The sequence below is a fragment of the Aphis gossypii genome, chromosome 1, assembly GCF_020184175.1.
Source record: "Aphis gossypii isolate Hap1 chromosome 1, ASM2018417v2, whole genome shotgun sequence".
Lineage (NCBI taxonomy): Eukaryota > Metazoa > Arthropoda > Insecta > Hemiptera > Aphididae > Aphis > Aphis gossypii.
The window spans coordinates 9968380-9995880 of NC_065530.1; the positions used below are offsets into that span (position 1 = coordinate 9968380).

Genomic DNA, 27501 nt, shown 5'->3' on the forward strand with positions numbered 1-27501 from the left:
GCCAGTGGTCGCAGGCCAGTGGTCTGCATTCTTCCGTTCCCCGATTCGTACGATAATATCGTGTTGCCGGCGGCAAACCGGGCGCCGCCGCTGGTGCGCATAATAATAACCCGTTTTCACCGTGAACCGTATTCGACTCTCGAATCCGGCAGCACTGTACCCATTTATCACTTCCATTGACCCGCAGCTGCTCGGCGTAGTGCGTGCGTGAGCGGCAGCTGTATAGTCATCATATAGTGAGTGCGTGCGCGCGCCCGATTCTCCCTTTTCTCAATCAGTAATAGTCGTTCTGAATGCTGATAATCTGATTCAGTGTCGGTCGAACGACTTGGCAAACGGTTGTTCGTCGCTTTTTTGTGTGTGTGTGGTCGGTCCCGGGCAGCGCGCGTTCGATCACGGTTGAAATATAATATTATTGTCCCGTTCTCTTGTGTTTTTGTATAATCGCACGTCGTTTTTTTTTATATTATATCTTCGTCAACGTTGTAATTATTATTATTAATGCCTTTTGTCTTACCGACCGCCGATCCTTATCACGCGCATAAGTGTCCCACTGCCGAGACGAAACAACAATAGCAGTCATTCTTCGATTATAAAAATTTAATATTTGTAATAATTCAAAACGTGTACGTTGGCTAGTGTACAATACACACACGATATTTCACGGGACGTACGTGTAGCTGACCGTGTCGGTGAATTCGCGGACTCTCTGGTCGTCGTCGTCGTCGTCGTCGATTTTCTCGCACCGTAAATGAGAACGAAACCAGCCGTGCGCCGGAATTCGTGGACTAACCGTCACTGACGTACTGTTATGGCTGTGGTCGGCCCGAGCCGACACTCCAGGGTGTCAATGTCGCTGATGCAGGGCTCGACGAACGGTCCAGTCGGCAACCACCAGCAGGCCAGCGCCTCGCAACAGTTTTTCCACGCTCAACAGCAGTCTCACCATGCCGCACAATCGGCCACCGCACATCCGGTAGACTATAAGCCGGACAGACCTATTGGATATGGCGCCTTTGGAGTAGTCTGGTAAGTTGACCATAAATTGTGTAACTCCTACGAAGCGCCACGGTATCGCTTCTACTCCGCTGCGCAATGACCACCACACTCGGGTTTCGACATACTCCTTTATTGTGTCATAAGAAATCATTAGGAGAATGTGTTAAATATACCTATCACACTCATTGAATCTATCAGTTCATATAGATACTTATTGGTATACCTCTGCTTCAAAACGCTACCCATTCGTCAGACAGATTTTGTTGTACACCTTCACATTATTCGACTTAGGGTACCTATGTGGCTTAATTTGTATTTCCTGATTTCCCAACAACTATTTATCGTACTGTTATTGAACCATTTAAGATGATAGGTACTTCATATAATTTAATAGGTGTACCTAATATCTTTTGTTTTGATACTTAATTCACTGTGGTATACCTAAAATACCAAGGCATTGTTTTTAAAGTACTTATATTCATGTTCATAGATACATAAGAAATAGGTATAATCGTTATAAATACTTCAAGTATAATATTATATTGATATTATGTATGTGCGTGAGATCTGTAGGCTTTACCATTATTTTAGTATTTACTGATAAGTGATATTGTAATCACATTGTTACCATTATTTGTTCCATATTATGTTACCTTTACAATAAATACTGATTAAATAATTTAAAGATCAATGTAATATATTATCTTTAATTAAAAAAGTACTGAATTCTGTTTGAAAATTGATTAGTTAGTTTTGAGTCTTAATACAAATTGTGTTAAAATTGGTGGACAATAAATTACTACCTATAGGATTTGTAGTATACTATTGTACCTATAAGATAATATATTATTCAGTATGAAAATAAATTGAAATTATAATTCATATTTTAATAGTTTAAGTCAACAAACAATATCTATAAATATGTAAATAATACCTTATGTGTATGACATAAGTATGTATGTGGTATAGGTATGCTTAATATGCTTATAGTTATAGGTGAAATCAGTGTAAGCCTGATCTATTCAGCAATTTCCATGAGCCCTGAACTATTTCAATCTAGATCTGGAACTTAACTTTATACATTTATAGTTAGGTACCTTGACAGTGGTGAGAGACTTATTGAAAATTATTGCAAGGAGTCTAATTTTGAACTAGGGACTGTGTTGAATATAATATTTATGAATAAACATAATAATTTAAATTTAAATGTGAATAAGTTAGTTGTTAGATGATGTTACTCAGGTATCGTAAATAGTTATAAATAAAGTTCTAAAACTAAATATTTTATTATATCATGGTGATTTTTGTTTTTATATTAAATATTACTGCAGGTAAGTAGGTGTAGTGGTACCTAGCTTCTGATATTATAATATGTTAATTGTTATTTAACTGTTAAGACTTAATGCTATCCTAAATTGTTCTATACAATAATAAATTAGTATTTACTTCTTTTTAATTTACCTATACTTTTTTGAGGTTTTATGAATTTAGAAAAACCCTTGGAAAGATCTATTATAAAATAATTTTTACTATGAAAACATTTTAACATTGTTTTCATGTTGATATTGTATTCGGTTTGTTTTTTAAATAACTACAAATACTGTATAATGTATATTTACTATTTAGTATTCAATATTTATTGATAAATTTATAGTTGTATAAAATCTTACTCATAATTTCTAACTAGGTACCTTCTGTCAAAGTGCAAAGATAAAAATTACTAGGAAAACTTAGTTATGAGTTTTGTGATTAATGAAATAATTTATTACGTGTTACTTGTTTAATATATTAATTTAAATAGATACTTTATTTACTGTATTATAAATTTTATTTGTTGATACTGTTGGTAGTCTCATAAATAAAAATTTGTTTGCTTGTTTATTTTAAACATTTTAATGATACAATATGGGCACAACATAGTATTGAATGTATTGTAAAGTTTTTTTAGGATTATAAATCTACAAATTACATTAACATTTAAAGTAAGATATGGGGTAAGATACTATCTATCAGCTATCTTAAGGCTGTAGAGCACCCCATATTGTTTGTGGTTCTAGACCAGTAAGTGAAAGATAACTTTAGGTATATATTTCCCGAGATATTTCCTGATATCTAATTGTTGTATACATATGAAAATATTAGTCTATAATCTGAATTTTGTAATAATAGTATTTTTTGATTTTCAATCAACAAGCCTTAAATTTAAAATTATTGTCAAAAGTTTATTAAAAAGACATTAAATATCTATTTTCACTATTATAAATTATGGATATTCTTAATTTTTTGTTCTTCATAAATCTTACAGAATTTATTTTTATTTATTATCTAGTGATGGATGAAAATAGTCAAAATAAATCATTTTTAAATAAAAATAATTATTGTTAATATTTCTATGATGTTTTATACGTTATAAGTCTATTGATTATTCTTAATTTCTCAATATGATAACCAATAATTAATAATTAACAATACAGAACATTTTTTTTAAATTTTTATGCTAAATAACAATATTTATCAGGGGCGGATCCAGAGGAGGGCTAATGGGGCGACTACTCCCCTCTATTTGGATTTGAGATATTCGTAACCAATATTAATAATACGTAACATGTTTTTTTTTTAAGACTTTTTTTATTTAAATAAATAACCTACCTATAATAAAATTAATATTTTAAATTTTATCTTTATCATGTATATCCGTTAAAAATCACCCCCTCTGTTATCTTGGTTTGGATCTGCCCCCGATAGTTATAATGTTATAAGTTATACTGGGATTTATGATTAGTATTTCTCCTATATAATTACTGTGTGTTTAAATTGTGTTTAATTTGTATACTATGTTATTCATAGAAAATGCTTTGTAAAGATATTACAAATAAATTAGACCCAAATTTAAAGATTTTGTGATAATACCCATATAGGTAATAATAATTTATTTAAAATTAAACTATATTTAGTTTATTTTATTATATTATGAAAATATATTTATTTTCAGTAGATAATATTATACTTTAATATGGCTAATAAATATGTTATATAATATCAGAAAAATAATAAAATTGATTCGGGGAAAGTCTGTGTCAGGAGTTTTCTGTTTTATGTTCTTAAAATTAGGTCAATGGTGGGAAATGTGACTAGGGGAAAATACTTAACTATATTTTAGTTTTTATTTGTATTTTAAAAATTACACATTTCAATAAAGAAATAAAATTAATTTAACTATTTTTAATTAAGTATGCTTAATTTATTTTTTAATAAAAATGTAATGAGTAATGACAAATTTAATTTAATTTAAATTAAATATTATTATATTATACACATATTACATATATACATGGCAAAGTAAAATTATAATGTTGACACAAATTATTGATATATTATTACTAGTATTTCATTTTCTTATCTATACTATTAAGTATTAATAATATAAAAGGGTCAAGAATTTTTGATAACATAATATGAATGTACCTATTATAATTTTAATAGATTTTTGACCTAAAAATATGAATTAGGTACACTCTTTATTATTGTTAAATAATATTACTTTAATTATTTTTGTACTTTTTTCTTTAGTTTTAGAACTTTTTTATAACAATATTATTTCCAAGTGATATAATAATATGATTTATAAAATAACCGACCATAGTATAGTTGAAGGTCACTTAATTTTAACACTACCCGGTATCAAAAAATCAACTAAATAATTGATTTTTAAAATAAAATGGTTTTTCAAAACTGTACACATTTTTCAATAATGTATTCCAAGGAATTTTATTTGTTATCATTCATCATTTAAATTTCTTTTGAATTAATGTTTAAAAAAAATAAATACTCTCTTATCATTATTTATTGGGTACTTAAAAATTGTGATTATTTAATCTATTTGAGATTCACATTAATTCTTAATTCATACTCAACAATTATTGTTGGTATATGTTTTAAACTCGTTGTGATAGGTAGGCATTAAATTATTTTATTCTGTATTTTATTGAAAACAAAACGTACTTGGTTTCGTTCTCAAATTTAATAATATTATTTATATTAATTTATTCTTATTTCTTAATTATTACTATCAATATTGGTGTGTTTTTTGGTAAAAATAATTAAATATAAAACAAATAAAAATCGTTGTTGCTAGTTGAGTATGAGAACGTATTGAAAAAGTACAATCCTACAAACGCATTTACTGAAGTCTTATAAGAAATATTGATAATAAGTAGGTTTCCCATTATGTTGTTCTAATAAACCTTCTAATTTAACCATTAATGTACAAAACAATTTCTATGATTATGATAATATAGTATTCACAAAAGGAAGTTTGGCTATTTTAATATACGAGTAATATATTTTTTATAATATTCTTTGTTGTTACATTTCTCTACAAAATATAAAACCAACCGGAAAAAATGTTGGTACGTTGTTTGAATTCGAGATGAAAATTGTAAAAATCCAAGGCGAACTGGGAAGCCAGATGTGGGCACATATTGTTTGTTTGAGGGATCAAACCTGTTTTTTTGTCGTGATGTTTAGTTGTTTGAAGACCGATTTGGGAGGACTATAAGGGCTGCCTGTTGTATGCTTATAGAGAAGCAGGTGTCATAGCCTATAGCTATGCAACCTTAACATCTGTGCATGGCGGAAAAATACCAACCAGTTATTGGATATGTCTGGACCCTTTTCTTTAGGTATATCTACTCTCAGCTGCTTCGGAATAAAGTTCCCCGATGATACTACTATTCTACTTATACTTCATATTATGTGATATTACCTAATGTGCACAGTGCGTGTGCGTTCTTTGTATACTGAAAATAAATAATACGCAAATAAGTTAAGATGTTCAAAAAATTTTTTCGTACGTGCATACTGCATGACATTGTATAATATCTGCCTTAATATCATTGTCAAGTATTTTTTAATTGGCTGTGTTCGATAAGGCTATTCGCTTTTGTGGCTCTGCCAGTGGCTTATTTTTTGATGTTTTATTATTATGTAATCACTTTACAACGTTTTTGTAGTGGTCTTCTAAAACAGTATTTATTTAATTTTTATTCTCCTTTTAAACTTTTGCAGTTGGTCTTATTTTAATGTTTCTTTTGTTCTCGCGGAACTACAGAAATGAGGTACATAAGAAAGAGACTATTTATACGATATTGTTTTATTGTAATAATTATTACTAGCAAGTGCCCTTATAGTTTATTATTGCATAATGATTTGTATTGCTATATTTGCTTTTACATATAATATACACTTATATTTAATCTGTACATATTAGACTAAGTCACCTACCAGTGAGGCCTCTGTCGTAACTTTTAAGGTTGCCCTGGTTTTCGTATCGGTATAAATGTATAATCAACGAACCAAAACCTATTCGAACTGGAGTCGCCCCATATAGACGTTACGCTTCGGCTGTATCTACCCACATTTAAATTTAAATGTTGTAATAATTCCTGTTATCTACATTTATTTAATACATATTGAAAATATAATAAATTAATCTTACTACAATAATAGAAAAACTTTTGATAATATCATATGTTATTTAACTTAATATGTACTATTGCGTGTCTGATATACTTTATCTTATATTCTAAAATCATATATCATCTCCTAATATAGAAAGATTTAAAGTTTTAATTTGTATTAAAATAGTAAATGATTCATGACAAAGCGTTGTACATTGTTATATATATATATATATATATTGATGTAAAATATCATAGTTTTGCCACAATGCTTTGTTTTCGTATTTTGGTAGGTACTTTCTAAAAATGTACTAAATGATTTAAATGCAAACAATGAAACCTAATAAAAATTAAAAAATAACACTTTTTAATTACTTTAATGTTCTCAATTTTAGACTATTTATTATTATTGGTTGGCATCATATTATATAATGCGCCATAATGACAGAATACTAGTTATTATTAAGTATCTCTCTTTCTCTCTCTATCGATGTGCGTTGATCACTGAAACAACTGATATAGTGATGTACTTTATAAATATTTTAAAATAATGTGTTATTTACTATAGCACAGTTATTATTTAGAACACAATAACAACTTTACAACCGAGTTTACAACATATAATTCAGTGCAAAAGTCTTAACGTCGAATAAACTTAAGTGTTTCATTACTGAATATTAATACGATCGGATTTCGGAGTAGTCGGGGGACTAAAATAATGATTGAAAAATGAAAATCCTAGATTTTTTTAGCAATTTATTTGCTCATTACGCTGATACACATGCGCGGAGTCGTGTAATATAACTTAACGTGAGCCACGAAGTATATTTTTTAAAAAAATAATTGAATTTCGAACGGACGAACCTTTGTGCATGAACACCTTTTATCAGTTTATAGATTACACGTAATATAATATTGTCGTGGGTCAATGTTAACATTATCGTACCACTCCGTGCACACAAGTATACGCACAACGTGTGGTGCTTACATATTGTATTTATATTTATATATTATACAAGTATACAACTGCGCCGTTAAGTTGATCAAACCATATTTAATTTAGTGATCCGTTCGAGTAGTTTGTGTGCCGTATACGCATATAATATATAGTGGGGCGGACGACGGGTATAACAACTGAGTCGGTCGTCGCTGCTGCTACTTTAAATGAATCGATATTTACGCCACTCGCATACCATATAGGCCTCCGTGTGCTTCATATACACCGTCGTTTAGAAGCCAATTGTACCCAACAATGTTCTGTGTCAGAATGGCGTGCATATAATATAGAATATGCGTTTGTATATGGAAGGGTTGTTGTTCACGGGGTATTTTTAATGATTATTATTATTATGTAAAAAAATAATAATAATAACTTAACTATATAGTATATAGTTACGTGTGTGTACAATAAACAAAAAAACCTGAGGAGAGAAAGACAGCCCACTAGAGAATTCGACTGCGGTACTCTTCTGCAGTATATGCGCATGCGTATACCGTTGTACATGGCACAGCACTAATTTCCCACGAAGAAAACCGTCGTGTGACCAGGCGCGCATTTAAAATAAACAGTTTCGACCTCCTCCCTCTACTCTTATTTCTAGCATCTTATACTCGTATCTTATGATATTAAATATTAGGTACCTACGAGAATTTATTACTTGCTCTCGTTATACAAACTCGGGTTGAAAAACCTATTCAGTCAATAAAAGAAGATTATTAATACGTGAATGAACGAGAACTCTTGTGACGCGCGACGACGCAGCACTTAACAATTTTTTTTATTATTATTAGCTATATTTTATTATTATGTTCGTGTGATGCTGATGCACATGTGTTATTTTTATTGTTTAATTTCGTGTTTGCTCTGTGTGTACAACGGAGAAGCCATGTATTATTAAATATTCATATATATATTATGTGTGTGTGTGTATGTGTGCTTATTTGTGGTTGAGAACATCTAACTGATGCTGCTGGTGGTCGGTTGCTGTAAATGAGATTGCAAGCTGCTGTTGTGTGTCAGCCACCTGCTGGATCATAGTCGGCAGTAGTTGAGCTCTGGCACAGGTGTCGCTTACACAAAACTACAAAAGTAGTGTTTACTTTATCTTGCAGCGCGCTGCGACTAAGTGAAAAAAGTATAAAAACAAAAATACAAAAAATAACAGCTATCGAGGTGTTTTTACAATATAGGAGTTAATTTCGAATACATCAGCATATAAATAATTAATAATAATTTTATATTTACTCGTAAATGCGGCTGTGTGTGTGGGGAGTAAGACGATTGTGAAGGAACAGCGACGAGAGTAGTAGGAGATACACATCTTTATCGGATCAAATAATATGTACGGTCTGAAAACCGTGGTATGTGCCTGGTAGCGCTCATATAGAAGTTATTAAATGAATATGTCCTTGAAACTTACAGTATATAATACACGTACATATACGGCGGTACTGACCAAAAAGAAATAAATAGAAAGAAAACCAAATGATATAAATTATAAACGATAAATATGACAGCGGCGGTGTAGGTTATATAATAATGCGGAGTTCAAATAGCATATAATGTTACCTATGTTTTGTAGATTGTAGGTTGGTACTTTAATAATTAGACTTGTGTACAAAAAAAAATTATTTTTAAAAAATACGGTTCTATTAGTGTAAAATATGGGATAGGTCGACACGACGATTGCCAGTGAACGGTATTCGGTCGGAAAACGCGTTGTCGTCTTCAATCGGGACGTAACGTGGTCTTTGTTCCACTTGGTGTTTTGATATGAAACGAAAGCATAACAATGAAACCTCTACACGGTCTCTACGCTTTCTTTTTCCCATCAACTGTGAACTGAAGCAGTAGCATTAACAGTCAAATATTCCTCGTACATAATAATAATCAAATAACTGTGAAAAATGTGATTAAAAAAGTTGTACTGTGGTTAAAAAAAATATATGTAGGTTCATGATGCTATATTATAGTATATGCATGAGTGGAAGGAAAATATACTCGCAACACGATAAATTTTTTTTGCATTCATCACTTTGCAGTTGTCCGAATTCTTGAATGACCGCGAATAGTGCCCTTCTCTCTTGTATGTATATATTATATTATAGTTTGGCAGATAGCTTATATTATTATATGTCGGTTTTCACTATTTTCAAGCAATATTTTGTAATCTCCGCGTATGGTGTTTTATTTCAAAATAATAACAAAAACACTTGAAACCTAATGTCTCTTTTTTTTTAAATAATCTCCAGAATCTTGGTGTATTTTAATAAGTAGTATTCACATGCAATTACTATTTATAATATATCGTCGTTGTATATGTAAATTTGATCAATATTTGTGTTTAATAATATGTTATGTTTTGACTATACATATTATCGAAAAATAGTATTCTTTCATATTGTATGTTAAGTTTGTTATCATCATTATACTGATAAACTTTATAGACGTCATATCAGTGCGATTCATGATCGAAAAGCGACCCTGACCTAAGCGGAAACCGATTCATATGCGCCAAAAGTGTTTTTCTATACAGACATACAGTGTATGCCACGCTGTTTCCGTAGACTTTTGCTTCTTTGCCAAACATAATTTTTTATTCATAATCATATTGTAAGAATAGAATATTAGTCAACTTTTAACAAGGCCATATAGATTCAATGAAAATTGAATTTAATCAGTATAATTGTTATCTGTATTATATTTATGTTTGTATTATGTATATGTAAGAACGGTGCTCTTAGCATTATTTAGTAAATTAATATTTACTTATATACCAAGTTCAATACTTTAATAACAACGTTTGAATTGTATTTGCAGGGCTGTCACAGATCCACGAGACGGACGAAGAGTCGCGTTGAAAAAGCTTCCAAATGTTTTTCAATCTCTAGTTTCTTCAAAACGAGTTTTTAGAGAGTTAAAAATGTTATGCAATTTTAAACACGAAAATGTAAGTTTATTTTAAATCTATTCGTTTTTAATTTTTAAAAATACTATGAATTTTTTTTACTCTTATATAGGTATTGTCCGCCCTTGACATTCTGCAACCGCCTCATTTGGATTTCTTTCAAGAAATGTATCCTTTTTATTATATTATAATCTACCGCAGGTAGGCAACGCCATATATAGACAATCCGGAAAAATGTGTTATATTTTCCGTAATAACCATCACAGTGTGTGCGCGCGCGCGCGATGAAGTGATGGATAATTCGATGACATTAAATTATAGAGTGGCATAGGACCGTGCATTCCTATCGAGCTAATACGCATTAGTCACCCGGTTTATAACAATGTTACCTACCTCGCCATTATAAACCAGTATTTCCTGTCTCTTCTTTGTTTCTCATAGGTCTTTAGTAATAGCGGGTTTATTCGCCCTAGACTGGGCGGCTGTTTAACGCAACCGTATACACATTCATATTCACTATTTTGATAAAATATTTATTGTTTATACTTGTGAAATATAAGAGTACCTAGAGAAATTTGTTGTAGGTGCACATAGGCGCACGCGCACATATGTAATAATTTGTATAATGTATAATGTTGTACAATATAATATGAAGGTACATTGTATTATTTTTTTTGTTATGTTTTCAAAATACATTGGAATCTTGTTTTGTCTCTAGGTACTATTGTGCGTGTTAGTAACTGTAGACATCACGTATACGGTGTTTATGGTTTCATTCGAGTGCATATACCTTCGAGATTATTGTTGTATGTATGATCATACTAAGAACGATAAATGATTATATAGGTAGTGAATAATGTATGACGATGGTACGATATTTTTAACATACAATTGACGATTTTTGACGACTGATTTTCCTTCAATTTTTGTTGTAAACTAATATTATGACAGCAAAAAGGACTTCACCCTTTTATATTTTATTGAATTATGAATACAAATAAGATGCAGAGTAATAATCGCTACAAAAAAAAAAAAAAAAAAAAATCTGCCTGTTTTAGAAAGTTAAACAATACATTTTTATGTCAACTATGATAAACTGATAACCATTTTCTATATCAGCTATTATAGTAACATTTTTAGATTTAAATCTGGAATTTTTAAATTAGAAAAATGTTTATTTAAATCATATAACTATAAATATACATTAGGTCTGAGAAGCATAAATATTGTTGTATTGATACTTGCATTAAAATTGCTGAATAATAAGTTGTATTTAAATTGTAGAATAATTCGTAAACGTTTGTTAAGCTACACCCCTTTTAGCTCTTAATATATATATAAGTGTAATGTTTGGAAAAATCTCTGCGTTTACGTTACATCCTGCAAAAAAAAAGGCAGCAATAGTGATCAGTAGACCGTTTGAAAATGTGAGGGTGAAGGTCGTTCAACTCGCTATGTTTTCCCGTCGGTCGCCCTTCGTGTAAGTACACGTTATTCCCCTTTTCAAATTTTTTTTTTTGTCGTTGACGGTTACTTTTTTGAGTTAAAACCAGTTGAGCTGGCTGCGGGATACGCGTGTATAATATAATACTCAATACTCTATATGACTATATTGAATGCGGGCTTTATTCGAGTAATACAGTAAACAGCCCTCGTTTGTGTTAACTCATTTTCCCATAATCATCTGCTCCAATCAATAATATTAAAGTTGTTTATAAAGAGAGAGGGGAGATATTACATTGTATTGTGCTCAGGTTTTAGTTGTCTTGTTTGAATGTGTTAGATACTGGGAGCTTGTTTGATTGTTTTTTAAAAAGTACATATTTTGTGTGTAGATACCTATTATTGTTACTGCTTTCTAAAAAAAATTTTCTCGTCCTATTCGATCCATTCAAATTAAAAATTAAGAAGGGTGAATTTTGTAAAAAAAAATTATGCATAAATATTTACTTTAATTCCATCTCGAAAAACCCATAATTAGAAAATCAATTATTATTTCATATTGAAAAATAAATACATTTAAGTATATTTACGTTTTGCTTTAAAAAAACCATTCAAATATCTAAAATATCTGCACCAAATTAAATTTATTTTGGATATTATTTTATTTTCACTGTATTAGAGTTTATAATCTCCTTACCATGCGATTATTTCAATATATATGGCTTTTATATTATTATTATTATTTGTTTTTAAGTGAAATAAACCATAATTTGTACTATAAAGCATGTTTGATATCTTTATTATTGTTGTTTTAAAATTCATTGTGATGTTTTTCATTCTTTAAAATTAATCTCTTTATATTTTATATAATTTACAATGTACTACTGTTATAGTTTAAAATTATTTTTACTATATCGTAATTGAATGGGTTATTAACAGTTTTGTCAGATTTTGATATATTATACTTTTTTTATTTCAAAAAAAGTCAATAGTGGTATTTATTTTGGAATATAATAGTCCGTGTTTACGAGATTTATAATTTAAATATAAATAAGCAATAATATTTTAATATTAGGTAATTGTATGAACATTTTAGAATAAAAAAAAAAAACATGAATCTGTTATAAGTTGACGATGTTTTTGTTCTCGTTTCATATTGACATAGACTTCTTTGGTTGTATTTAATAGTTAAATTTCGAATAGTAAGTGATGTTTTATATGTATCATATTGATGTGTGGTAGTCGATACGGCGTATTAACACAATTCAATCGAGGAAAAGTCCGGCGGCATTAACTGATTTTCCCTGAATTTTCTTGCTAACAGGGGGCTTTCCAATGGTTCTAACTTTAATGATGATGATGATGTTGACAACGACTGCAGTAATGGATAAAAAGAAGCCACCACACTTTCTCTTCTATTCGCGAGTAAGAAACGGGAAAATTGCTTTTTCTATTGTATTTTTTTCTTTATCGGCGACTGTCTAATATACTCCATTACACGTTATTACTAAAATATAATATACAAGGTGTTATAGCTGTAGCTCTCTAGTATCTGCTTGGCGTGTAAATAATATTGTTTCGTTGATGCCCTGTGCTGCAGAAGGCCACTGCGCAGTGCTGCATGCGGGTACCTGTACCTTCCTACAGTCATGCGGTATCCATCATTGTCTGGGGATGCATTCCGAAAAATCAGTATAAAAAGGGTCGTTCGTCGGTGTACTATTCTCCTCTGGGCTCGTGTGTGTGTGTTTAAGTGCATTTATTTCATTGTACCTACCTATATATGCTTATTTATCCGGGCATATTTGGTCACGCGTTTGTGTGCCGTGTGTAGTCTACCTGCTGAGCATATTATTATTGTACACACATGTACTCGCATGTATATGTGTACAACAGGAGGCGCTGACGCCGTAGTTCTGTACAGGGGGAAAAACTGGTTCATCGTACAAAGACCCATAGACCCGGGCGAAGACGTTCCGCGCGCGCGTGTGTTCGTGCCGCCGCCGCTACCCCGCACCGCGTCCCTCCCGCTCGGCCTAACGCCGCCGCCGTCGCGCGGTAGTAACACAAAACCGACTGATGGCCGTACGGCGGTATACGCGGATCGCTGCTGTTGAGACGGCTATCACCCGTCGGTGACCGGCTTGGTCGATGGTGCGGGGGAGGTGTCGAAATGTTGGTAACCTTGACGGGAAAATTGTTGTTGTGTGCGTGTGCATTGCCGGCCGGGTGTAATTGACCTGTGCCGACTCGGTTTAGAGTAAAAAAAAAAAATGTATTTATTATATTCTATATAATATTAAAATATATATTATATTTTATATACACTGTAAAATGTAAATAATGTGTTCACTGGGTGTGTTCGTTTTGCGATGTGTTATTTCGTCGCGCGCACTGCACTTTGCGATATTGGCTCACAATTAATATATTATAATACGTACCTATATTCTGTTTACATTTTACAGTAATCGCACGCTTGCATGCGTGTGCGCGTATATACTACAAAGTGCAGTTTGCAGCTTTACGCTTTTCGATCGTGTTTCGTTTCATTTTGTTTTCCGTATGCCGTCTTTATTTTTCGTTATTCATCCCCCGGGCAATCGTCACCAGTTGCTTAATTTAACACGGTGTAGTTATGTGTGTACTATATGTTATATTGAGGATGGTTCGGCGATCGTGCCGTTTTCCCGGAACCGAAGTTTGGTTTTTTTTTTTTTTTATTAACGTTTTGTTAAACTATATTATAGGAAATAATGATATCGTGTTTTCTAATTTGGGTTACGGAACGAAACTAATTTTGTGAACGGACACGTATTCTGTATTCGCACGTTCACCGCGTATCCGCGCGTGCTTCCATGCGTAATATGTACGATGAGCTTGTTGCAACGTTCTACATTCGTCGTCTCGGAGAAATGCGCCGCCGCCGACTGCGAAAATTATATAAAGGATGTATCGGATCATCTTATATTATTAGGAAGACATAGACTATATAATATGCTGTACACATATTAGGTATACTTGTGTCCTGTTGGCCTGTGGACAATTTAAACATTATAATATATACCCGTACTCATTGATTTTGCGGGTGCGTGGGCGTGCGCGTTGGATAGGTTAGGTACTATTTATCTCCTGTTGACTGAAAACTGATTATTTTTCATTTATGCATGCAACAAATAACGAATTCATCAATACAAATTTCTCAATTTTATTTAGAAAACCTTTAAGAAGTCGAAGTAAAAATAAATTTATATTACAGTGATGGTGTCTCTATATCGTATTTTAAGATAATAAATTATAATAAAATGTTGATTATTACTTGTAGTCCTTTTAAACCTACGTTACTCTTACTTAGAAAAACCAGAGCACTCTCATATTAAGCGAGATATGTTTTTTTTCTCGAAAGGAATTTGTTTCCATGCCAATAAACTCCATACTGTTTTTATGTCTTGTCCTAATATCATAGTATATAATATATAATGCCGTACGACGACATTACGAATGTTTTTCTTCCGGTCTCCGGTGGTGAGACGAGATGTTTGAATCGTTCGTGTACTTATCCGCGCAATAGACAGCAGTAGCCATTGCGCGGAACTGTCGCTTATTATCTCGACTTCTACACACGGTGTCGCGGTTACTATATGTGTAATTTTAGGATGTATTATTTTTTTCCTCATATTTGCATTCACAATATATTATAATCGATTCGGTTCAGTGACTCTCTTTGACTTCGAATCGAGAGAAACCTTGAACATGGCGGTGGTTTTTCTACAATATCGGTTACGACCGGCACCCGACCGGACTATTGCCGGCGCATTCCCGCAAGCGCTCCGCTCCAAGGGCACCTGCCGAGGCTTCTCCCTCTTTCAATCTCCGTCGACCGGTCGGTGGTGTATTCGTCGTCCGCAACCAACAAATCCCCCAAAAACCGTCGCGTGTAGTAAGTGTGTTATGTATAAGATATATTTGTATGCACGTTTCCATAGTCGTTTCTCCCCTTTGTTAACCGTGCGTATTGATCATTCCCAGCCCCTGACGAATTCGCTATAGGTATATGTAATAACAACTACAGCAGCATCAGCAGCAACTATATAATATAATACGCGAGTGAAAAGCAGGAGAAAAAAATCGAATTCGTCGGCAGCAGAGCCCTTTTTGCTTTTCCCTAAAGTCCGCGTCCAGTGTGTGTGTGTGTTTGTGTGTGACACGTGCGATGACGCGGTATGGCCTTTGCTGCGTAGTTGCTGCTGCTGCTGCAGAAAGGGTGGCAGTGGAAGTATATAGTAAGCTACGTATACCGCCTTTGCCGCCCTTGATGGGCGCCACCCGCCCGGACCGAGGGGAAAGGGCAGTAATTTAGGTAGTGGTGGCGGGCCGCGGCGTAATGATACGGTCGCCATGGTTACGGCCGAGGCAGATGGCCCGGCGACTCGACCCGAGACCGACGACGCCCCTGTTTCCTCTCGGTGGCTGTGTCCCACCCTTCCCGTTCTACGATGCACCATCCCTCCGTAACGGGTCGTTTGTTGGCGGGGGTGGTGAAGTGTAGACTGCCTGAAGGGGATTAATAATTTTGCGAGCCCGGGAGATCGTTAAAAACACGAGACGGTGTAGCCGTGACGCTCTTCGTATTTATATTATATATTGTGTGTGTATATAAATTTGTGGCCAGGCACTAAAATATATATTTCTTATTTGTATATTAAAAAATATAAAAGTAAAAAAGCCATTCCACTAGATATAGAGTGAGCAGAGATTATCGAAAAGGGTCAAATATATTTATACTTCCTGCTTTTTGTATTACCGTTTCATTTTTCTGCTCCAGATATTGTATTAATAATCATATTTTTGAATTGTTTAGAAATCAATTTAATAATATAATCTCTGGAATATAATCATTGGAATTTTGTAACTTTGTAAACGTTTAATAAGTCCTCGAAAGATTCCCTATTCGATGTACGAAGTCTATATGGCCATAACTACCACACATAAGTGGCAGTTAGTATGCCGCTGTCTGTGCAGTAATCCCGGAAGTAATGACGATGACTGAGTCAGAGATGTGTGTCGCCGTCATCGCGCGTTATAATTATATTGATTACACATGCACTGTATATTCTTTGTAATCTCATTGTTAAGATTTCTAATTTTTATCTGTTTTTTATGAATTTATGAGTAAACCTTTAAAAATTGATTTTGAACAAAATCAGTTCAGGAGCTGGGTAATTAACATGACTTTAACCATTGGAAGGTTATTGACTGTTGTTTATAATCGTGTTATACGTACTTACCTACGTACAATTACGAGATTTTTTATTTATCACGCCATAGTACAATATTTAAAATCGTATGTGTGCTATGTAATGTATGCACACAATATAATCTTCGCGTCCACGTTAAACGGTTTTATAATCATATATTTACATCAATTTTGGTTCATAATATTACAGTAAATGTAATTATAGTATGTGATAGAAAAAAAAATATCTACTCATATTTTTTTCTTAATTAAAGAGGTCTTTTAGATTTATTATTACTATATTATGCTTTGACTGAATCGTGCGACCATCGTCCATCATGATAGTGAATTTATTTGATAGTTAATTTTATAATTTATTCTATGTATGAATGCAAATTATTATTCAAATTAAAATATTAACTGGTAAATATTTATTTAAAGTAATTTAATGACTGACTTCGAAATACGATCTTGTTTCTAGTTATTTTTGCAACCGTTATAGTCGTGAATTTTGTATAATGTACTAGGTAACTGAACGGCTATTATCAAGAGGTGTACTTCGAGTTTCGTTGTATTAAAAATATTCAATTTGTATATACTTACCGCCACGATCAAATTCAAAAATAATTTGTGCATATTTATTGCTGAGAAACTCGTTGAGTCTGTCTATCCGTACCATAATGACGACTTATTATAGTCATTGCGAACATCTTCGCATAGTCTGCAGAGCGTTTATAATATACAATGTGACTCAGTTTCAGTAAACAATAAATAATAGTTATTTTTCAATATTTCTATGTCTAATCCGAGGGTTTTTTAAAATTTTAAAGAAAGTAAAGTATGATTATTTCATCTTAAGCTCTCACATTTAAATACGTAATGTATCTTACAGTCGTAATGATACACTTACGTAGATATTTTTACAAAACAAGGTCATCAATCTTGGCTTTGTAATTTTATCCGATTGTGTTTCATAAAAATTTAAATATTTGGTTTATTTTTTCATTTATGCATATGGCGCGTTAATATTCGATATTTACAATCTGCAAGTTGATAACGGCCACATGCGCGTTTAAATGACGTTACCTCCTCTTTCATGTGCTCGCGTAACTCTGCGCTCTGCCCATTAGTGCTCTCTCTCTCTATCTTTCCCCCTTGTATAATCATCATCAGTGAATTAACTCAAAAATTATTTGAATGATTTACACAGGTCTTCTCTCTCCTCATGTCGTTGAAACACAAATAGATTTGGGCAATTAAAATGTGTGTTTGCGTCGCATGTTGCACACATACACACTGTGGCTTATGTGCAGAGAACTCTGGCGGAAATTGAATTATTATAACGTGTGCATCTGTGCATAAAAATTATATGTATGTGTCTATGGTACTAACTACAACTCTTATTAACTCTGCGAATATATTATGTATAAAATACACGTCCCGTATACAGTCCCCGATAAACCGGACGCAACACTTATAGTCAACGACTACCCTTTAAAAAATAATTTTCTGCTACCAATTGTTATTTCGTCTGCTTAGCGTAATGTGTACGCTTCTCACAGACGTCGACGTTTGTTTGTTTATTAAGCGATCGCTTAATATGTTGTCATTGTATTATGCTTTAATAATAATTTTGATTGTATAATTTCGTCATTATGTTTTAATTTCTAATAAGTAGATTTTTGGAACATTTTTACTGTAAATTTAATATGGTTATTTGAAGTATGTGTTTACTTCTAAAAATCTATTTGGAACTTTGAAGGTATCTCGTACTTATATATTTTGTTTGTTTACGATCGGACGTCCTTCGATTTTTTCGACATGCCCTCCCTTATATATTGTGCTACTTTATTGTGCTTGCATTAAATAGAGAGGGCGAGCTGTAGCTGTATAGCTCGTGCGCGTTAGTAATCTCGCACTCTTACCCTCCCCCCTAAAGAGTGGTGACAGTCATCACGTGGCAGTGATGTAGCATATAATACTGGGGTGCTTTAGACTATGGACACTATGTCTTGTGTACCTCGTATGTTTTTTTTTACATCGTGGCTACAAACAGATTGTATATTTTTCGTCTATCACAAGCGTATAATTAAAATAAACTGTACAGTGTCATATATATTATATTTATCTATTTTATTTGCGCGTAATTGATAACTGCTATTTTGGACGTTTAAGTACGATTTTAGTCTTTTGTGTGTACACATAAATATAGTCTTGTCCATATTACGTCATTGTAACTTAAAAATCGATTCAAACGATTGTTGTGTTAAACTAAACATTTAATGTTTATATAGATATGCAATAATGGTACATTGTTTCAAAACGTTCTATGGATTTTTTTTCCGCTCCCGTTCATTACACTGGATAACCGCCGTCGGCTGATAGCTTTCATATATATCTTTATCCCTCTCTCTTTTTGATAAGTCGTCAGAGTATAATACCGTGCGTTCCCTTTGTATAAAATAGCTTAGCTCGTTTTGTCCTCCCGTTCAATATACCAATATATTATGGCAACCAAATGTGCAACAAACTCTTCGCGCTGCAGGAATTTATTTAACATAAGCTTTGGATGGGTCTTATTCGTCAATGACCTCCGAAAAAGTTTTCATTAAGTAAAATAATACTGATACAGCCTCAAAGCTGCATTCGGTACACAGTGGAGGATAGCTACAATCACGCGTAGGAAAAGTAAAATATAAAATCTTCACGAGCCTATCTGAATTGTTTTGTGGGACTGTGGTAGCTGAATAATTGGGAGAAAATACCTAAGGGAACTGATTGTATTTATTTAATAATTATATATATATATTATATAATTAATTTTACCGCAAGACCATCAAAGCACATAACATCCTTTTAGCGATTGATGTTTTTTAACTATTCTAGTATAAGTGTATTATATAGCAGGCGTATTAAATTTTATCTTCTCGTGCTCTTCGAAAAATATCGATCTGTTAGGTAAAAGGTGCACTGTAACTACAGGATACTCTTTAGTAAAGTCTTTACTTAGATACTAATAGTATTTAGACATATGTTTCTTACTATAAAATGTTTTTCTTTGTATATCTACATTCTACACCCTTCATAAGACCGTTATTTTTTGTTTTAGACACTTGAAACTATTTTGATATATTTTAATGTGCAGCTCTGTTTTCTCAGTTTTGGTATAATATATTTTTGCTCGTGACCGCCATGTTGACATCTATACATAATGTTATTGTACCCAACATTGTGTATACGCATGTAGTCTATTGTATAATGTTGGTATATAATATATTTATCTATAACCTACACATAAATTAAGTCGTGCCCACTTATTATTTACTGCACCGAGAAAGTATTCATTTTAAACTCGTTAAATTGTATAGTTACTGTAAGTATAAATTTAAAATTTAACAAGCACACATTAACTAGCTTTTGAAGAATAAAATCACAATGTATCGCGCTACATTATAATATTTCTATTGGTGCTATATACGATGTCTTTTACGATCTATAGTATTATCTGCTATTTTTTCTCTCGTCTTTCATTGTTATTAATTTTTTTTTTAACTCGTTTACTTTATCCTTGAATATTATATATTTAGATGAAAAGTATTATATTCATGCTTCGAAGATTTGTATTGGTTCTCGTATAGTGTCGTCATCGTCAACGATTAAACGCGTATATACTTAAAATAACACGATTATTTTAAATAAGAAAGTTTATGTTTTATGGAAATATACGAGTTTCTTCGCGTGTTAATGATTGATATTAAATTCTATGATTATTCTTATTGTTTAAAAGCATTAAAGAATTTTGTTGTTGTTATTTTTTTAGTATTTTTTCCTTCGTGTTTTTCGATTATACTTTGCCACGTGATTATAAAACTACACAAATCAAGTGTGTGTTTATAGTATATATAGTGTATATAGATAATTTATTACTGGTGAACGTTGACAATACTTATCCGTCGTCAAGGATATATACTCGTTGCACGCGCTGCAGTTTCTATTGTGTTGCCTGCTCCTAGTTAGTCTAAAAATCCAAATTTTTAGCAGCTGCATCTCTGGAATTATTATACAATAATATATATTACCTATATAAAATAATAATTTTAAACGCTATCATATTTTTTTCTTTTATTACTTTCACCTCGATTTTCGACGAGCGATCATCATAAACTAAATAATATCTAGTGTAGTCGGCGCACGGTATTATAGAGTTATGCTTATAATATGTACAATATCATTTAAATCATAATACATTATTATTTATTACATAGTTCAGTCATTAATTTTATTGCACTGCTTTTATTAACGAGTACTCGTACACGGATATTGTGCAATAATTATTATTGTTTGACACATATAGGATAAAATAAGTTTATAATATAGACTACTCGCGTCGTCGTTTTAATATAACGCTGTCCCCGGACAATGTATGTCTGGTAATACGATCTTGATTAAATACCAACGTTGCGTCGTAGACTTGACGTAGCAATCGATTAACCAAATAGCTCCGACGCGTTCAATTTTCGTGTTTACTTTAAGTCTTGATGAAAAATGGGGTCGTCACTACGGTATAAAATGGGTATTACATCTATATTCCGTTTAACATCATTGTACGTATACCTTATATATACATTGTTATATACTGTGGTCGTCGTCCCCGAGATTGGATACCCATGGTTGAGTAATAACTAATAATATTGTCGTCGATACTCTTTTCCCCCCATTTTTATTTTTAAAACGACAAAAAGATCCCTTAAAACACGTGGTGGTGGTGTCGTTCTATAAAACTCTATCCATCATTCTAAAAATACAGTCAGTTTGCATACAGTCATCCTGTACCCAGTCCCCGCACTGTATACCATTTGTTTACATTATAATAGTGAACTAGACGTGGATAACTAGAGCGTTGTCTCGTAATATGTTTATTATTTTTTATGTTTTATAAAAGCATCTGGACATACGAGACGTATATCAATATTACATCATATTGTATACGTCTATTATATCATCGTCATATTCATTTCCTTGACTTGTAGCATACTCGTAGATACGTGATAACCGAACTAATGCAGAGCGACTTGCACAAAATTATAGTGTCGCCACAGCAGCTGTCGCCGGACCACATAAAAGTTTTCCTCTATCAAATCCTTAGGGGTCTCAAGTATCTGCATTCTGCACGAATATTGCACAGGGACATCAAACCAGGAAATCTGCTCGTCAATAGTAATTGTATTTTAAAGGTGCGTATATATAATTAATAATTATACTATAAGTATTTAATATCATCATAAAATATATTATGTATTTAACTTTAATATAATATTATATTGATTCGTGATATGATAAAAGCATATTTTTTAATAATTAGAGTTCATATTTTAGTATAAATTTAATAATAATAATAATAATGATAATTTACATTTCTATTCAGAATACGGTTTATTAATTTCACGCCTAAATTCTACCGCCGTATGCATCACGTGATTCAATGGATGGTATTTCTTTTTTTTTTTTTTGTCGTAACTTAATTAAAATACATTAAAATAGTGTGCATGCAATAATAAAAAAAAACAGTTCAAAAATGAATTTGAAAATAAAATCTCTTAATTTGCTCAAAAAATTTGAATAATTTTTTACATGTAGGTATAAAAATTATTTTTTATCACAATTATAATATTTTATATAACGCTATAACTACATAGGTACCAATTATGTACAGTTTTAAGTTTCTCTCTGTATCGTATTAGTCGATTCAGTTTTCTTTTCCTGTTTTTTGAAACTATACTTTGGTTGTATACGCTTGTATTGTTTCCAGATATTATTATAATGGAGAATATTTTAAAAGCATTTTGATGTATTCGTGATAATAAATCGTCAAAAGCGATCAAAATCCGCAACAACTAACATTATAATATAATTATGTTATCATCAAATTTGAGCTCACCGAGAGCGCCCCGTTGTTTTTGTTGAATTCACGATAGAACGTGTTACTTTTTATATATTTTGTTCATTTATCAATTTTTTCTAGATGATTTTTTTTCAAATGCCGTAGCATCGTGTTCATGCAAAAATTAAACGAAAAAGCTACTTTAAAACTGTCATTTATATTTATAATATAAATACGCTATTGCAACATATAATATTTTTCAAATTTCCCGTGTTTTAAGATATGTGACTTTGGTCTGGCCAGAGTAGAAGAACCGGACGAGACGAAACACATGACTCAAGAAGTGGTAACACAATATTATAGGGCGCCGGAAATATTGATGGGAGCCAAACACTACACATCGGCCATAGACGTGTGGAGCGTCGGTTGTATATTCGCTGAACTCGTCACTCGGCGGATACTGTTCCAAGGCCAAGACACAGTTCAACAAGTAAGCAACTCAAATACCCCTAGTTAAGTGCACGTGGGTTGGGAAATATGATAACCATTTTGGTGATATAATATCTATTAATATATAGTATATAATCGTAAAATGTGTGCGCGCATACTTGACGACGTATGAATGTTTATAATTTATAATATTAACGTTACCTATAGTCTAACGTATGTAAATGCTTGTCATTTTTATAGTTGGAGTTGATAACGGACTTGCTCGGTACGCCAACCATGGAAGACATGGCTCACGCGTGTCCGGCCGCCCGTTCCCACATGCTCATACGACGCATGAAGAAACCGTCCATGTCGCTATTGTACTCTCTGTCTTCGTTGATGACGCACGAGGCGGTTCACTTGATTTCCCAAATGCTAGTTTTCAACCCGGTAAGTGTTTGCGTACAGCTCAAGTTAAGCCTTTGTAATAGCCTCTTTGTCATGTGTCGATAACTATATTTTTGTTTTCTCTTCATTAACTCCCGGTTTTGTCTTTACGTTGCATACAGGATAAACGGATGTCCGTTATGGATGCGCTAGTCCATCCTTACATAGACGAGGGTCGTCTCAGGTATCACAGCTGCATGTGCAAATGCTGTTTCACGGTACCATTGACGGGTCTCCGGCATTTCTGTATGGACTACGAACCGGTTGCGCCACAGACCTTCGACGACAAATGGGAGAAGAAAATGTCAAACGTACAACAAGTCAAAGGTACGCATGTATACCTAATATACAGGATCACTTTGTTTATGTAGTTTTTAAACAAGAAAATGTCAAGTTGACGAAATTTATATTCACGTTTTACTAAATCTTTATAATTTACAGAGGAACTTCATAAGTTTATCGGCGATCAGTTGAGCAGTCACCGTGTGCCATTGTGCATAAATCCCCAGTCGGCGGCATTTAAAAGTTTCTCAAGGTAAGGCTGTGAGAAACGTCCAACTCTTCTGAACCACCAAATAAACTACACCTCGACTAACTGGTACCTATATATATATATATTGTATACATAATGCATATATACATACATTTTAATAATATCTCGGCATAGCACGTACAATTAACTATTATCTTACAGAATATATACATTTATGTATACATGTATTATAGGTATGTCGCAATTTCGGCATGAAACTTATCCAAATGTACTTGTGTTTTATTTCTATTTTTATTTAATATTTTGGCAAAAAATTTTACTTTTTAATCGGTTTGTGAATGTGCACAAACGTGACTCTATCGTTTTGATTTTGAATAATGTTGTTGGATAGGTCTTACTTCATAAGTATATAATATGTGAGAAAATACGTTTCGTTGTTATTAGTTTACGGTTAGATACTTGATAATATTGTACGGTTGCGCAGTTATAGTAAATTCGACGTTAGCATTTATAATTGTTTGAAAAAAAAAATGCTATTTTTAAACATGACGAATTTTACATTGTACATTGTTTTTGAAGCGTACCAATGTATGTTATTGGATTAAACCAAAAATTTGAATAAATTGCAGGTTTTTTTTACATTAAATAAATATTATTTCTATTGTTTATTACAATGAAATATATTTTCGAATAAATAAGAGGTCAATATACTAATCTTCTTATTGCTTTTTTAATAACCTTTTTTTTTTTGAATTAAAAAAAAACCTATTAGAATATTTAATGTACTAGTAAAGAACAAAAAAAAAAAAAATGTTTTATAACAATTTGATTAGAGTCCGAATCGTATGTTTTCAAAGAATCAACCTATTATCTACATAATATTTGCTACGATTTCTTTTATTGACAACATTATACATATAATACTCAAATAAAACGTCTACTTTCTCTGCCTATTTAAAAATTTACAAATAATTTTCATAGAAAATTCGAATGACAAAACTAAAAACAAGATATTATATACAATTTTCTTGCTTATGACTATAATATATCGTAAATAGTGATGAGAAACGTTAATTTTTGACTAGATGCTTAACTACTAGTATTTCACTTAACAAAAAAATTTGGCATACCTATGTAATTTAAATTCTTATATTGAAATTGAATACTTAAAATTGTCAACAATATCAATGTAATCCATAACACGAATTTTTCGCTATTTCCAAATAGCATATGTTGATAGTAAAATATATTTCCATATATTTGTCGGTGATAAATATTAATTATATAAATGTTGTGTGTGTGTGTGTATACGTATACTATATTGTGCATGTATTTTGTGATGACAGCTGCAGTTAAATATTGTGTTGTTAAACTGAATATGTCGTTAAAGTACGGTATCGATTTGTTTCATTTATTGTCCCCGCCCTCAGTGTTTTTTTTAATGATAACGTTCCCCTCCTCCGTTGCACTATTTGTATGGTTTCCGGACGATAACGCCGGACGATATACTGGTTATAGTGTCAATGTCTTCTAATAGATAACACAATATTATGTTGTATGGCAATATTGTGGTCTGTACAGTAAAATTTAAGAATAAAAATATAATGCTATAACTCTCAGAGATTTCCTGATATCGGCAAGAGGTTTTTAATTTTAACGATTTGCGTTTTATGTATAAAATTATGCCCCTCAATTATGTTTGGTTGTATTTATTATTAATACTATCTAACGGAGTACAATTAGTTAACATACCACAATAATGTAAAAACATGTTGTAATAATTGATTTTTTCGTGTTTCAGTGATGTTTGATCGGAGCAGACTGCCTCAATTCCTTATATTTATATGTATTTACATTGTATATATATATTATATTAACGTGATAACCGGATCTCAAATTGGGCCCCCCGAGACCGAGACTGAATGAATATAACACAATGAAATCGAGACAAGAAGATTAAACATAAAAAAAAAAAATTGTACATAGTTCTGAATTTTTATTTCTTTCTTTTTATTGTATGTGTGAGCAAAATGCTTGATTTTTACTTATTTAGACGATTGAAAGCTCAGTGTCCAACTTTTATTATTATTATTTTTTTTTTTAGTACGCTTATTTTCTTATTATAATTATGATTTTTTTTTTTTAATTATTATTTTTTTTTTACCGACGATAAAACCGTTTTTTTCCGATTCTTAATGTTTACCAATATTACATGATAACTTAAATGTTTATAATTATGAAAAAATATAAATAATATTCGTTTTTTAAACCTTACTCGTCCGGTAATGATATTAAAAGCATACGCACACGGTAAACGCTATCGGCTTAAAAACCTAGCATGAGCTTTAAACGGTTATAAAATATTGTTATGTATCGGAAAGACGTTTATTTTTATTTTTTAATTATGTACAATATATTAACGCGTTAAAAGACGAATACGACAACGCGGTCATGCGCGTGGAAAATACTTTTTGTAAATAACGTACCTAAGTGATTTTTATTTTTTTCGTAATGTAAATAATTATTTGTACATTTTAAATGTGTATAATATGTATGTGAATCGCACTTAATTGTCATGTTCTTTTTCGCGAACCCGAAAAACGACCACGCTGTATAGTAATAATGTCACTATTTTTATTTTTTCTCCTCCATCCATCTATGTATTGTTCAATCGACGTAATATACGTTATTTTGTATTCAAAATACGCCTAATAACACAAAATGCATACATTCAGAGTGTTATAGTTTTTAAGTAATCATCTGTACGGGTCGGATTATAATATAATATATTTTAACAACATATATATTTTATTATATAATTTCACAGATTTTTAAAACATGATATTTGTAATAGCTGTGTGAATTATTATCATTATATTTTTTTCTTTTTTTTTTTTTTTGTTAACAAATAGAGCGGGTGATTTATTAAATTTTAATAATATATTTCTGTTTTTGTTTCTTCAACGATATTATTTTACGTATATTCTTGCAAACTTATTTGCAAAATCCATAATATTGTTAGATTTATTATTTATTATGTACTCGTATAGTAAAACTGCGACCAAATAACTACAACAACGCAGTGAATTACTATTAAAATAAAAAATGTCATTTTCAGTCATGCTTTTATAATAAGCATACTTGCTTTAGTAGAATTCTACTGCGGTCGTCGCAGTCGATCTTTATACTATGTATGCTTATTATAATAT

The 27501-nt window shown here is 31.8% G+C and overlaps 1 protein-coding gene across 2 annotated transcripts; it reads left to right on the forward strand.

Moving 5' to 3' along the window:
• Positions 1-293: 293 nt before the first annotated feature.
• On the forward strand, positions 294-27235 carry LOC114125662 (serine/threonine-protein kinase NLK). 2 transcript variants are annotated; one of them, XM_027989426.2, is made up of 9 exons: positions 294-1029; positions 10279-10408; positions 10479-10534; positions 22084-22276; positions 23204-23413; positions 23614-23802; positions 23922-24126; positions 24241-24334; positions 26094-27235. In XM_027989426.2, the coding sequence occupies exons 1-9, from the start codon at positions 812-814 to the stop codon at positions 26101-26103; spliced, it is 1305 nt and encodes a 434-aa protein (XP_027845227.1). In that variant the 5' UTR covers positions 294-811; the 3' UTR covers positions 26104-27235. The 2 variants fall into 2 exon arrangements, 1 of the variants encoding a protein (XP_027845227.1); XR_003592534.2 differs by having other exon boundaries at positions 296-1029; positions 24241-24397.
• Positions 27236-27501: the final 266 nt, after the last annotated feature.